The sequence below is a fragment of the Capra hircus genome, chromosome 27 (assembly GCF_001704415.2).
Source record: "Capra hircus breed San Clemente chromosome 27, ASM170441v1, whole genome shotgun sequence".
In the NCBI taxonomy this organism is placed as follows: domain Eukaryota; kingdom Metazoa; phylum Chordata; class Mammalia; order Artiodactyla; family Bovidae; genus Capra; species Capra hircus.
The window spans coordinates 13410784-13425530 of NC_030834.1; the positions used below are offsets into that span (position 1 = coordinate 13410784).

At 45.4% G+C, this 14747-nt stretch overlaps 1 protein-coding gene across 1 annotated transcript in view; it reads right to left on the reverse strand.

Moving 5' to 3' along the window:
- KCNU1 (potassium calcium-activated channel subfamily U member 1) overlaps positions 1-14747 on the reverse strand; it is a 143480-nt gene that overhangs the window by 2159 nt on the left and 126574 nt on the right. Inside the window, exons 23-26 of the mRNA XM_005698822.2 lie at positions 12221-12292; positions 9141-9280; positions 2688-2882; positions 138-262 (exon numbers count right to left, since the gene is read on the reverse strand). Of these exons, the coding sequence (XP_005698879.1) occupies positions 138-262; positions 2688-2882; positions 9141-9280; positions 12221-12292 (532 nt within the window). The remainder of the gene's footprint in view (positions 1-137; positions 263-2687; positions 2883-9140; positions 9281-12220; positions 12293-14747) is intronic.

The following is a 14747-nucleotide window of genomic DNA, read 5'->3' on the forward strand; positions in this document are numbered from 1 at the left end:
TTTATAATGATCCTACATATCTTCGTCCCCGCACCCTTCATTGCAACTAGGGGCCTTGAGCTCTGGCCACCCCTTTCATCCCTGAATGAAGTCGCTTTGGCCCGTATGCTTGGATGAGGGCCCAGCACCTTTTGCACCAGCATACTTCCCTTTTGTGCTCTGGATTGCGCTCTTCTTTATCTATCATGCGGTATAAGCCGAGGCACAGGACTCCAAAATTATTTAATGAGCCACAGAATATTTGTCCAAAAGTCCTTCTTGGCTGAGGAGAGAAAAGAGGAAAAACACATGCCCAGTGGCACTTAAAATTAAGCCACAGCAAGCACTGGAGTTGTCATCTGCCTTTCCTCCCAATAGAAGCTTGGAAGACCCAAGAGCCACCTCCTAGCACCTTTGTGGTGGTAAGTGGCCAGGAAACCAGGTTTACCATTAGTCTTGAGCATCTCATACCAGCAACTGTTTCACTGTGGTCTTTGAAGAGCCTCTGATGCATTGGGTGTCGTGAAGTGTTATGCTCGCTTTTATCAATACTGATATGTTTTGGTAATGACTAACAAGGAACAATGAGCGCCAGGTTGCAAATGCTGTATTCAAGACATGCAATGAGCTGGGATGTTAAGTGACCTCCAGAGAGCAGTCTTCTTTTGACCCTGCTCTCAGGTCACTGCCAACAAGGCACTACAAGTGGACCTCAGGTTTCCAAAGCAGCAGCAAGTGGATCCAGGGAATTCGAAAAAGAACAGTCTGTTTAGGTCTGTGATTCCTCAGGGTAAAGAACAGAGCGACGCCCACATATCAGTGCAGAAGAAAGGGCTTACCATTCCACTGCCACCTTTGGTTCCAACAGGACGTGGCCAGTGGCAGCTGTCCTGTGCTTAGAATCACTCACAAGTCAGCCTTAGACGAGGAACCCAGGACCACAGAGATTTGAAGGACTGGACCATGGATGGAGCTTTGGAATGCTGTGTGCACTGGGCAGTCAGATGCACGGGGCGTGGGGTTCACCCTTCTTGGTGGTACCTGCCGAGACACGGCAGGCACAGAGGCTGGAGGTTTGTGAAGAAGAGGTTCTGCTCATGTCCCTGTAAAGGCTGGACTTTGACAGTGACACTGGGGAGCCAAGGCCACGCCACTCAACATCAGACCCAGGAGCGCCACACTGACAAGTGGACTCCTCTTTGCAGGGCTGGACTTGACTCAGATCCCCAAATGCCAGATGCCTCATTGGAATTTTCCAGAATTATCTTTTTTTTTTTTTTTGCTATAATCCACTGTTTGCTAGTTCTGAGGACCGAGAAAACTTTGGCATTTTTCACTGGCTGGCTCAATAAGATTCTTAGACCCAAACACAGAGTCCTTCTGCCTGATTTCAGATGACATGATCCAATTTCTTTAATAGCTAAAGTGTAGGGAGAGTGGGCAGGCCCTCGGTCAGAGTGCCTTAGAGGGACCCCGCTTGGCCACTGGTAGACAATATGGTCTCAGGTAAGTATCTCAGCTTCTTGATCTGTTCAATGGAATTAAATAATGATACCTACCTTGTAAATCCTTGGATAGATTAAGTGAATAAAAAAAAAAGCAGACAGGCCTAAGCAAATGCTCAGTATATATTAATCATTATACTTATCATTAGTAATCTTGTCAAAGGACAAAGTGGTTGAACCCCTCTGATGCTTCCAGGGCACTTTATTTTTTACCTGGAAGATGAGGATCATATCAACTACTTGATCTATCTCAAGATAAATGTAACACATGAAAATGCACTGTAAACTGGAAATAACTATGACTATGTTACATTAATTTTTGTTATCATTGTTATTATTTATACACTATAAGCTGTCTAGGAACGCAGACAGGTTGGATCCTTTCCAAAACTCAGGGAGGTAAGGACATGGGAAACTATTATGAGAAAGAAGAGCTGTATAGTCACTTTGGAGAAGAGTGTGGAGACGCCTTAAAAACTGGGAATAGGATGGCCGCATGACCCAGCAATCCCACTGCTGGGCATACATTCCGAGGAGACCAGAAATGACAGAGACAGATGTACCCCAATGATCACTGCAGCACTATTTACAATAGCCAGGACATGGAAGCAACCTAGATGCCCATTGTTAGATGAATGGATAACAAAGTTGTAGTACACATACACAATGGAATATTCCTGAGCTATAAAAATGAATGCATTTGAGTCAGTTCAAGTGAGGTGGGTGAACCTGGAACCTATTATACAGAGTGAAGCAAATCAGAAAGAGAAAGGCCAACACTGTATATTAACACACATGTATGGAATTTGGAAAGATGGTGCCAACGATCCTACATACAGGGCAGCAAAGAGATACAGATGTAAATAACAGAATTTGGAACTCAGCGGGAGAGGTGAGGGTGGGATGATTTGAAAGAACAGCGTTGAAACATGTTCATTACCATATGTAAAATATATGACCAGTGCGAGTCCACTGCATGAAGCTGGGCACCCAAAGCCAGTGCTCTGGGACAACCCAGAAGGATAGGATGGGGTGGGAGGTGGGAGGTGGGAGGTGGGAGGAGGGTTCAGAACGGGGGGAACACATGTATACCTGTGGCCGATTCATGTCAAGGCAGGGCAAAAACCATCACAATATTGTAAAGTCATTATTCTCCAATTAAAATAAATTATTATTTTTTTTAAAAAAGAAGATCTGACTCACTTCAATGTCTGACAGGATGGTCTGGTTTAAGGAGAGCAGCCCCAGCTTACACCGCATCTTTCCAGATAAAATCGTAGAGTAGCCGGTATTCAGCTCAAATAACTTTTCTTTATCCAGATGCTGTTCCAGCTGAAAATTCATCCCTCCTGTCACTAGCATCTGAAGTAATTCTACAACATGGTAGTTGTAGAAAGCCTGGAGGGCAAGGAGGAGACACGTACAAAGTCAGAAGAGCTGCTCTGTAGGCCGTGGAGGTGAGAGAGGAGGGTATGGCTGTCTGAAACGGATCTGATGGTTCAAAGCTCTGTCTCTCATTATCATTAATTTTTTTTAAGATTTTTTTTTTGACATGGATCAATTTCAAAGTCTTTATTGAATTTGTTACAATATTGCTTCTATTTTGTGTTGTTTTTTTGGCCTCGAGGCATGTAGGATCTTATTCACTCTCCAACCAGGGATCGAATCTGGACCACCTGCATTGGAAGGTGAAGTCTTAACCACTGGACCACTAGGGAAGTCCCATCATTATCCTTATTAAAATCAACAAAAAGCTGGTGGTTTGGGTATGCTGCTGGGTTAAGCAAAGTGCAGAGAAAATAACCCTGACCCTATTCCTGCTCCTGAGGGAGTGCTATAGCAAAAGAAATTAATGGGTAAATGATGCTGACACCATGGTAGTCCCCACTTCCAAAATGATCAGAGGAGAATAGCAGGCCATAGATACCTTAACAATATCAACATGTATTTAAAAATATGCATTTAATGAGACATTAATACATTTTCCTTAGGTGGTGGTGGTTGTTTAGCTGCTAAGTCGTGTCTGACTCTTTGGGACACCATGGACTACAGCATGCCAAGCTCCTCTGTCCTTGACTATCTTCTGGAGTTTGCTCAGATTCATGTCCATTGAGTCAGTGATGTTATCTAAGCATCTCATCTTTTAATGTCTCCTTCTCCTCTTGCCCTCAATCTTTCCAAGCATCAGGGTCTTTTCCAATGAGTCGGCTCTTTTCATCAAGTGGCCAAAGTACTGGAGCTTCAGCTTCAGCATTTCCTTAGGGGACTATAGATATTATTATTGTCTATTCTTGAATCTTCTGGATGTAGGGTAGCTCTACTTACATTCCTTTTGATTCTGACCTATGTGAAGACAGGTATTATCTCTCATAGCTGTTATAGAACACTTCAAAAACTGTATGTGTTGAGTAAATTAATGGAATTTTAGAATATTTGACATCAAAATGAAGCCAGAGATTGATGTGTGGGTCAGCTTAATTTGAAACTAGCTTGAGTCAAAAGAAGCGTAGCCATTTTCTTAAGCCTCTTTTCCAAAGGATTCCTACATAGCGTGTCAACTAGGCAGTGACATACATGGAAACATCATTTAATAACTGCCCATGAAGTTTTCTCAAATCTATTGTTTTCTATGTAAAGTTGTGAATTTCCTACCTTTGTCTTAGTTAAATTGGACTTTCACTCCCGTAGAAATAATTTACGTGGCTATATAGCACTTATGTAAAAATCAGTACTTTTGTTTTCATTATGAACAATAGGAATGACTTAATCGCTATTGAGAAATTGTACCATTGACTTTCTCTGTCCAAATTCAGGGATTTGCCTCCTGAAGCCTGGGTTGTGAGAGGGGTCTCTTTATGAGTCTTCTTCTCATTTGTGATCCATCACTCAAAATGCTTGCAGAAAGATTGTCTAGAAACACAAATTTGGACTTTCACTGTCAGACCTCTGCTGGAAAACCGAATTCAGACCCATTTTTGTGGCATTCAAAGATTCACAAGATCTGACGTTCCCTCCAGGGCACACTGGTCTCTCTGCAGCCACTCGAGCTACACACTTGCTCCTTCAAGCCCTCGCTTTGGAACATCGGCTTCATCTTTCCTCTATGAAACTGGCAGACTCTTCACTGGCCTCCTTATCAGAGTGAAATTTTCCTTGCTTTGCAATCCCGTGGTCACTGGCTTTTATTCTTCTGCATTTGAGAGCTAACTGTTTGCAGGGAACACTTCCAGGTTTGAATCTTGGGCTGGCGTGTTCTAGCAGAACACCTTTGGTCAAGTCATGTGTTCTCTTAGCCACAGTGTTATGATCTTAAAGCTGACATAATAATACCCATTTTTGAGCACTATTTGTGGGATTAAATGAGATACACAGCACACACACTGAATTCTGTTATCTCTGACATTGGTTCTCATGTACCTAGATCACCTGGAGTGATATTTGTGAGAGTAGATTTCCAAGACCCCTGATCTACTCTATCAGAATTTCCAAAGACACCAGTGGTCCTCAAACCACACTGGGAGGGAGCAATGCTGCCTTAAATGAAGTGATCTTTCAGAAAGAGATTATCTACTCAATACTCATGTTCTCAGGAATGCATTGGACCAAGCAGGGGTAAAAATACTGAGTGCAAAGATGGTTGCAAATAATTAATTGTTGCAAATAATTTTAAAAATTGAGTGCAAAAACAGCTGTAAGAATATTGAGTGCAATTGGCAGCTGATTTTTAACAAGTAAATGTGTATTGCTAGGAAAATGTTGAGACCACTGGAGAAGGTAAGCTGGGAAAGAATATAATCTAAGTCAATTAAGAGAAAATAAAAAGAATTTCTATAATATTTTTCAGATTACAGATGACTTCAAATGCTTTCTCCATCCTCATGTCCAGACTGCAAAGATTCCCTAAGTGACATTCCTTTCTGTTGTGTCCTGTGACCACCCAGAAGGATGCTTAAGGATCTGGCTCCCTGAAATCCAGGAGGGTGCAGAGGTTGTAAATCCAGGCTGGGCCACAATCCGTTTAAGAACAAGTGGCCGTGGTGCAGAATGATCAAACATAATGCTGTTAGGATAATTCTCCACTGATTAAAGAAAAAGGTGTAACTTCTAGGGTTATCCTGGTGTCCATGGCTCTGCGGAAAAGTACTTTACATATTTAATGGAGAGAGGCTTAGCTTTTGAATATATCATTTCTTCAGTGTTGACATCAAAAGGCTTGCAATTCTATATTGGGGGAAATAATGGGATTTACATGTCACCCTTACTCTGCGAGCTCATCTAATATCCTTATTATTCAGGGTTTCATAGCACTACCCTATGGGTCTCTCTCTTTTTTTTTTTTTTCCTTTCCTCCTTCTTTTCTCCCTTCATTTTTTTTTTTTTTTTTTACTTTCTCAAGTTGAAATGTGCTTGAAACAGTTTAGGGCTTCTAAACTTGGAGAATGTCTCTAATATAATAAGATTTACTAGAATTTGGACTTCCAATGCTAGAAAATGTTGTAGAAAAGGGTTTTAACTTTAAACTACAATGAAGCTTGAGGTCTCACTCATAAGCCAGGATTAACACTCCTTAACAACACAGATCCTAGCAGCCTAGCTACTTGCTGCTTTTTCTTCTGAGAGTTTCTCAAAAGGCCTGAAGACCAACATTTTTTGAGTAATACTTCTGAGAATGAGGCTATATGGGAGGAAAACTGAGTGAACTCGAGAAACCAGGTAACTTCTGTTACTGTCCTTACCTTCTTATAAGTAAAGGAAAATGCTCTCTCTTTCATGTCTAGTTCTGAAATTCTATTATTATAAAGTTCTGCTCCCATGTATGTGTGAGTGGGGTGGTCTGGGTGCCCCACCCCTACAGTTTTTTATACTTTATTTTTTAAATATTTGTATTTATTTTTGGCTATGCTGCATCCTCACTGCCGCAAGTGGGCTACTCTGGAGGTGGCACATGGGCTTCTCACTGTGATGCTTCTTTTCAGGGAGCACGGGCTCTTGCACTCAGGCTCAGTAGTTGTGGCACACGGGCTTAGTTTTTCCATGACACGTGGTATCTTCCTGGATCAGGAATCAAATCCGTGTCCCCTGCATTAGCCATCAGGGCCCCCTCCAGATATTAATCTTTATAGCATCGAACTATAAAGGATTTATCAGTTCAGTTCAGTTCAGTCGCTCAGTTGTGTCCAACTCTTTGCGACCCCATGAATTGCAGCACGTCAGGCCTCCCTGTCCATCACCAACTCCCGGAGTTCACCCAAACTCATGTGCATCGAGTCGGTGATGCCATCCAGCTATCTCATCCTCTGTCGTCCCCTTCTCCTCCTGCCCACAATCCCTCCCAGCATCAGAGTCTTTTCCAATGAGTCAACTCTTCGCATGAGGTGGCCAAAATACTGGAGTTTCAGCTTTAGCATCATTCCTTCCAAAGAATACCCAGGGCTGATCTCCTTCAGAATGGACTGGTTGGATCTCCTTACAGTCCAAGGGACTCTCAAGAGTCTTCTCCAACACCACAGTTCAAAAGCATCAATTCTTCAGCTCTCAGCTTTCTTCACAGTCCAACTCTCACATCCATACATGACTGCTGGAAAAACCATAGCCTTGACTAGATGGTCCTTTGTTGGCAAAATCCTCTATAAACTATAGAGGATTAAAAGCAAATCTCACTTACTCATTATAGGTGTGTTTCTCCAGCTGGGCCAAGTGTTTACAGTAATATTCTAGGGGATACCTGAAGATACTGTGTTTCCTGAATCAGAATATTTGGAGGAAAAATCCACTATTTTTTATGAAAAAAAAATGACAGGTGTATCAGGGGATAGAAGGGGGAAGTACATGAAAATCTCAAACAGAACTTCAGTGCTTCCAAGTAGGGACAAGTTCCCACCACTTTATTCAGGCTCAGCTCTCTCCCAGGACCTGTGAGTTTCTTCTCCTTGTGTTTCTCACTGGTGATTTAGCACAGAGCAGTTTTCAGAGGACTTGTGAGGAGGGGGAGGAAATAGAGGTCACCTAGACTGGAGTCGAGGAGGGACCTTACCCTGCTCCAGAAGCTGCAGAGGCATCAGCCCCCTTCATCCAAGGCAGCCTGTCCTGAACACACCTGTCGGTAGCCCCGCCCTCTGCAGAGGAGGGCACCAGGGAAACACACATTTTGATTCTAATTATAACCTCTGACTCTGCTGCCACAGGAAACCGAGCTCTTGGTGCATCAAGCTGGACAGCAGGCAGGAAGAGCCCAGTCTAGAAGATGCTCCTTGGGGAGGGAAATGATGGGACGAAATAGACATGCAGCTGAGTGGCGGACAAGGCTCCCAACTGGGACCTGGAGACATGACTCGCAACATAGGGGAATAGGAATCTGGGTCTCTTATTTTTGGCCTGCCTGTTGGGCAGATTCTCTAACTTCTAAGTAGTAGTTTCTAAAGTCTTCTTAACAACTGAAATCCTTCTTCTAATCAAGCTGTATGCAGAAGCCTCAAGCAGGATCCAGCTGAGAGTAGAGCTGTTCTGATTGGGGGAAAGTGATGGGGAGACATTGGGAGCTGGAGCACCCTGGTCCCCTCCTCCCTGTCCATCCTATGGGGGCTCCGGAGCACCCCAGGAGGCGGATTCCTCCAAGCACAACTTCACCTCAGTGTACTGAAAGCACACTCATCATCACAGAGACCTCTAGAGTGGCAGTGGATTTGGTTGCAAGCTCTAACTCTGGAACCTTAGGGATTTTTCATGTGTGAGTGCAGTAACCTTTGGCACCTTAGTTACCCCTTTAGGCTTCAGATTCCTGATCTTGGAAACAAGGCTAGTGGGACTTCCCTGGTGGTCCAGTGGTTAAGAACTTGCCTGACAATGCCGGGGACACAGGTTTGATTCCTGGTCGGGGAACTGAGACCTCGCATGCCATGGGGCAACTAAGCCCGTGAGCCACAACTGCTGAGCCTGCACACCCCAGAGGCTGTGCACCACAGTGAAGAGAGGCCCCCGCTCACCACAACTCGAGAAAGCCCACGCCCAGCAATGAAGTCCCAGCACAGCCAAAAATAGATAAATAAATAAAAAGAAGGCTAGGAATTGTATCCTCCTAACTGGGTTGATGGGCGAATTAAACAGATAATGTGGGTAAGGCATTTAGCAGAGATCTTGGGCCCAAGGAAAAGCCTGAGGGATGACGTTATGACTGTTCCTAAGGTGGGTTCCCTGGTGGCTGAGATGGTAAAGAGTCTGCCTGCAAAGCAGGAGACCAGGGTTTGATCCCTGGGTTAGGAAGATCCCCTGGAGAAGGGAATGGCAACCCACTCCAGTGTTCTTGCCTGGAGAATCCCATGGACAGAGGAGTCTTGGGGCTACAGTCCACGGGGTCGCAAAGAGTCAGACACGACTGAGCGACTAACACAGGCTACAAGGTGGCTTCTATGCTGTTGATGTGCACGTTCCCCCTGGTATTGAGTGTCTTGGCTCCAAGAGCTTTAAGTTTCTAATCTTAAAAATGTAAGCTTCCCTTGCCACACAGTTATGAGAAAAGGCAAAATAATGTCAAGTGTTTCTGGAAAATCAGAGAATGCAGAATTGCTAGGCTTCAGTTAGCATCATCCCTGGACCCCCACGTGCTCTGCCCTAGGCAAGGGGCTGGTCGTGCGGGCTCCTGGGCTTCGTGGCACTCACCGTGGCCAGGAGGGAATCCAGGAAGCTGCCAGAAAAGACGGTGCCTGTGGCGAAGGCAGTGCTCAGATGCAGGTTCGTTCCGGAAAAGTTCCCTTCCATCCCACTGAGCTGTTCAATAAAGTGGATGTTGGAAGGATTTTCTGCAAGAAAAGAGGCAAAAGGGAAAGGCAGGCAGACAAGTTTAGGAACACAGGACTTTCAGAGCAGACTGACCAAGTGCGGGAGGGTGGAGGGAGGGGGGAACCATTGCTCAAAGGGACAGATGCCACTATGGGGTCAAGGTGGGACCTGCCTCAATTTTAGTACTTTTTTTTTTCCTTTCTAAGTATCTTCATCCCCTGAAGATCGGATATCCTCTTGGGTACCTTCATCATCAAGGAGCTATTCTTGGATCTTAGGACCAGTTTCTCCAAGCATGTGTCCTGAAAATCACTCTGTATAATTTGTCTTTCAAGCCAGGACACTTTGCGGGGATGGTGGGGAACACTTTCAATAATCACACAGGGATAAAAGACATAAACAGAACATCTGCTTGCCCCTGTTATTGTCTTTTTCTCCATATACTGTCTCACAGATGGCTTGGTATTTACTCAGGTTCTTAGAGTCATGTGGGCCTAGAATGAATTAATCAGGGGCTTCCGAAACTTAATGTGCAAAGTGAACTAACTGGGGATCCTGTTATGACACATTTTCTGATCCATGGGGTCTAAGGTGGGCCTGAGCATCCGTGTGTCCAACAAGCTTCCAGATGCTGCTGCTACGGCTGATTCGTGGACTACACTTTGAGTAGCAAGGGCTTTGAGAATCATTCTAACCAGACCAGGGTGGCAGCGGCTGGATTATCCATTAGCAAATCTGTGCTGGCCCCAAGCTATAGCTCAGACCCCTGTAGGCAACCTCTGTGCTCAATGCAATCATTCATTTCTAAGATAGCAGAGGCACTGGCTGTCTTCGTTCCAAGACTATGGCTTCAAAAATGTTTTAGTATAGAGGACAGCATTGGCAGACAGTGATAATGTCTCCTACCAGAGCCAAGGGAAGGCACGCTTACTGCCCATTATAAAAGATTCTGGTTCCCAAAGCTCAGGGTTCCTCTCCAACAAAGCAATTCATGGTGGATCCTGGATGGTCTTGTGTCTTCCATAAACTGGGCAGATTAACCTGTTATTATAGCTTGCAAGTTGCAAGATGTCTTCGATCCTTCAAAGTGCTTGATTGTCTTATTACTGATCCAAACAAATCTATTGGATATGCAACTCAGAGCACACTCTTTACTGAGCTTGGATTGGTTCCTCATTCTTAAAATTATTCCTTAGTCAAGTTTGGGGGAAGCAATAGACTTCTGGTATTAGGGAACAATTTTCTTCCAAGAACTATGTATATTTATAAAAGAAGAGGGAGGTATGACTAATATCAACCCAAATTTCCTATGCACACATACTTTCTTCCTCTTGAACTGCCAACCCTCAACACACACACACACACACACACACACACACACACACACTCACACACACACACACACCAGGAGCCCTTGTCCAGTTCTTGCTGTGTCATCCTAAACCAGTGGCTTCAGTGTTCCCAGTCTGTTTCCTGCATTGTACACTCTGTACTGAAAGGCTGGCTCTCAAATCTGCAGCTCTTATGTCACTGTGATCCTTCCTTGCAGCCAAAGAACAGAAACTGAGTGAACTGGCAGGAGAGTTGTTCGGCTAATTTGACAGCTGGTGCCAGGTGCCAGAAAGTGTTTAGTTGAACAAAGCTGTATGTCCCTGGAGAGTGACCAGATGCATTTCTGGGGCCAGTGAGAAGCTCACTGGTCCCCTCCCAACCACTCTAACTTATATGAAACTTAGGGTATATACACATCAGGGTGACAGACGGCTTAAAAGGGAATAAAAATAAAACAAAAATGAGAACTGTAGCCAACAGTCTTAGGGTAGTTACAGACAGATGGGCAGGGAAGAGTCAGGCTCAAGGGCTCTGAGATCTTCCAACCTGGATTTGAAGGGCTAGGGCTCCGGGGCACGGGGACTGTTGCCCGCCTTCCTATGCACAGCCACTCCCAAACCACAGAGTAGTGTCACCCACTGGTTCCTCTCTATGTTCACCTGCTTCGTTTCTGAAACTCTGAGGTCTGTTCATCTGTTTGGTTAAAGTTTCATTTGGTTTACATATGCTGAATCATAAAATTCCCACGAAATCATTTGTTACATCCTTGAATCAAGTCAAATCTCATGCCCAGGGCCAACTTTAGAGATTGACTTTGAGCTGATCCAACCTATGTTAAAGGTACTGCCCCCTCTTCTGTAACCTCCCCTTTTCTCACCAACTATTACCAGTATTAAACCCAGGGTCTCCCCGAGTGCTCACAAACACCCCCTAGTGTCCTCGGGCACCCCCTGCCTTTCTTGCTGCCCCTGGGGCTGCTCACATCTGGGGAGGTTTCATATACATTCGTTTTCCATAAGGTGTTGGTGAGAGGTAACATCCTGGTCTGTTATTTCTGCTATGGAGCCTTTCTGTTTTGTAAGAGAACTGCTCAGGGCTGGGATCAAGAAGACACAGGGGACTCAGGAGCAAGCCTCTTCCTAAAGTCTGCACCCCGGCCTCACTGGCCTCACCCCAGCGCCTACCCTGGGGTCACCACAGGAGAGGAAGAAGACTGATGGGCAGAGAAGCTGGTTCAGGGAAAGCCTTTCTTGCAGTTTTCAAATCAATGTCCCCTCCCCTGGGGAGTTCCTTCTCAATGAGGCTGAGCCAAGAGCTGGTCCCCTTCCCCTGGAAACTGCAGGAGTGGGGAAGGCGGGAGCCACTTCTGCCCCAACGGCCCCCACCCAACACACACACACACACCCTGCCCGCCCCCCCCCCCCACACACACGACAGGATCTGCTGGATGACGTCAACATCACCAATCGAATAAAAGCCTAATATAACATCCTTCAAACACAGAATGGTCTCTTGGCCTCCTTCTGGGTCCTCAGTCCTTTGACAGTGGATCCTAAAGGCAACCCTGGGGCATCGAGCACACAGGCAAAGACTTCTCCCTTGAATTCTCCCCTTGAAACACAACTTACTCAGTTCGGTGAGAATGGGGATCCTTCGGTACTTTGATTTCCTGGGATTGCTACTGAAGTACTGGGCAAACTCTGCAGAACAGACAACAGGGAGGAAAGGGGTCGATAAACGTAAACTCGGTGGTTGGTGACACAGACAAGGATGGGGGAACGCACCGTGGCTCTTGGTGCTTTATCTTAGCAAACCGACCCTCACGCCCAAATCCCAAATCTTTTTCTATAATTAGAAAAAAAAAAAGAAAGTCTCAGCCTCCGCTTTCCAGTTTAGTGGTGTGTGTGTGTTTCCTAAATCAGCAGTCCTCAATTTTTTTTGGCACCAGGGATCGGTTTCATGGAAGACAGTTTTTCCATGGGATGGTTTTGGGATGATTCAAGTGCATTATATTTATCACACACTTTATGTCTAATCTAAAGCCACCGCTGATCTGATGGGGGTGACCGGTCTGTGGCTCAGAGGTTGGGGACCCCCGTCCTAAATGACCTTCCAGGTAAATTGCAAAAACAGGTGGCGCTCTCCCCATAGTTGTTTATTGGCAAACAAAGTTTAAATACAATTGTTCTGCAACGTGTGGGGTCCTGGGTGATGGCTCAGGCAGGCAGTGCCTCAAACCACATCCGTTTGCTTGTAGAACTTTCAGGAAACTGTGCATAAGAAGGAATGCCTCCCCAGGAGCTCTTGGAGATACATGGCCACTGGGGGGCTTCTGGCTCCTGATGCTTCTGCCTCTTTGGGGTCCTCCTGGCCTGAGGCTCTGCCCACATCCTCTTTCTTCTTCAGCAAGACTGCCTGCCTTCCAGGTCTGGTTGGTCTTCCCAATCCGTAACGTCTCGGGAATGCCTTAAAGACTGGGACTGGAGGTCACAGGAGCCTCCATGCTTTGCTTTCAGTTCCTACCTTAGGAGATGAGGCCCTTCCTCTCTGTCCACAAGCCTCGAATGCCAAAGAGAGTCGGTGCCCAGCCCCGGCCCGGAACACAGCCTCAGCTCGTGTTGACAAATGAGGAGTTTCGAAAACAAGAATGACACCAGAGTCTTGGTCGCCAAGTTAAACCCTCAAAAAAGGTATAGAAAGAAAACGGAAGAGAGAAATAGGAATCTAGGATCCTGATTAAAAGCAAAGAAACACAACCAAGCAAAACAAATACATGATGCTCTCCTCAGGAGTTCTGCTTTAAAACTGCTGCTTAGGGACTTCCCTGGTAGCCCAGTGGCTATTACTCTGGGCTCCCAATGCAGGGGGCCCAGGTTCAATCCCTGGTCAGAGAACTAGATCTCACATTCTGAAACTAAAGATCTCAAGTGCCGTGTGCCCCAACTGACGCCAGTGCAGCCTAAATAACCAAAAAAATGCTTGTTACCTTTCTTGAACTTTACTGAGAACACTATGCATGTAAGAGGGAGAAAATATCGTGAAACTTAACAGTCTATTTGTCATCAAGATTCTCTGTTGCCTTGGAAGAAGGTGAAATATGTGGAGAATCTTTTGTTTCCCAAGCCAGGGAAATAGTGGGGAGGGAGCATGAGATGAACAAATTTGGTTTGGTAAGAGAGTCTGCGAAACAGACCGAGGCATGGTCACTGGGACACTGGACACTGAGACAGGGTGGAGAAAAGGGGAAATCCAGAGGGCGGTTTTGTTCCCAGATGGAATGCTAAGCTCTGCAGGGTTTACCGCTTCTCCCACCTTCCCCAGAAAGTCAGAAAAAGGGCCACTCCTGGTTAATGCGGAGTAGAGCTGAGCACATTTCTGATTGCCACCAAAATGCTGAGTAGATTTAGGGTGAACACAGAAGCAACACGGGGCCGGGGGCAACACAGAAGTTAGAACCAGAAGCAAATGGCCTTAGGACTTCAGCAAACCCCTTTAGCTTTCTGCGAGGAAACAGAAGGCCTGGGGCAAACCTCATCCACACAGCTATTAAAGAGGAGGGTTTGCGTGATGGCTAGAGATCAGATATCCAAACTCACTGGGAAATCTTATTGCTGATGGGATCTGAATACACTCCACTCTTTTTCCTAAATTTCTGGGATTGTCATAATGCAGAGAGGCTTGGGGGAACTGAGATTCTATTTGATTTTCAGAGCCATACGAGGTGTTTTATCTGCTTTATGTCCCTTCCTTCCTTCCTTCTTCCCTCCCTCTCTTCCTTCTTTCCACCCTCATCTCCTTCTTACCTGTCCTCTGTCTACGATTCTTTAAGGAGTATCAGCTCCAGGTTAGAACTGTGAACAGTCCTTTCCCCAATTACTACGTGTTGCAAATAAACAAAATATGTTCAGATAGTGAAGAGCAGTATGAAAAAACCCAAGTTTTCAGGACTGACAAGGGAGGTGGCCTTACTTAGGGTGTGAAGAGGTTTCTCTGACATTGAAATGCCATCCTGAGTGATGAGCAAAAGACATCCAACCAGAGGGGACTAAAGGCAGGAAAGAGCCAGTATAAACAGGCTGAACGAGGAGGAAGTTCAAGCTCCTTACTGGCCTGCAAGACCCTCTATGGTTTTCCTATGATTGTTATGGGTCGCCA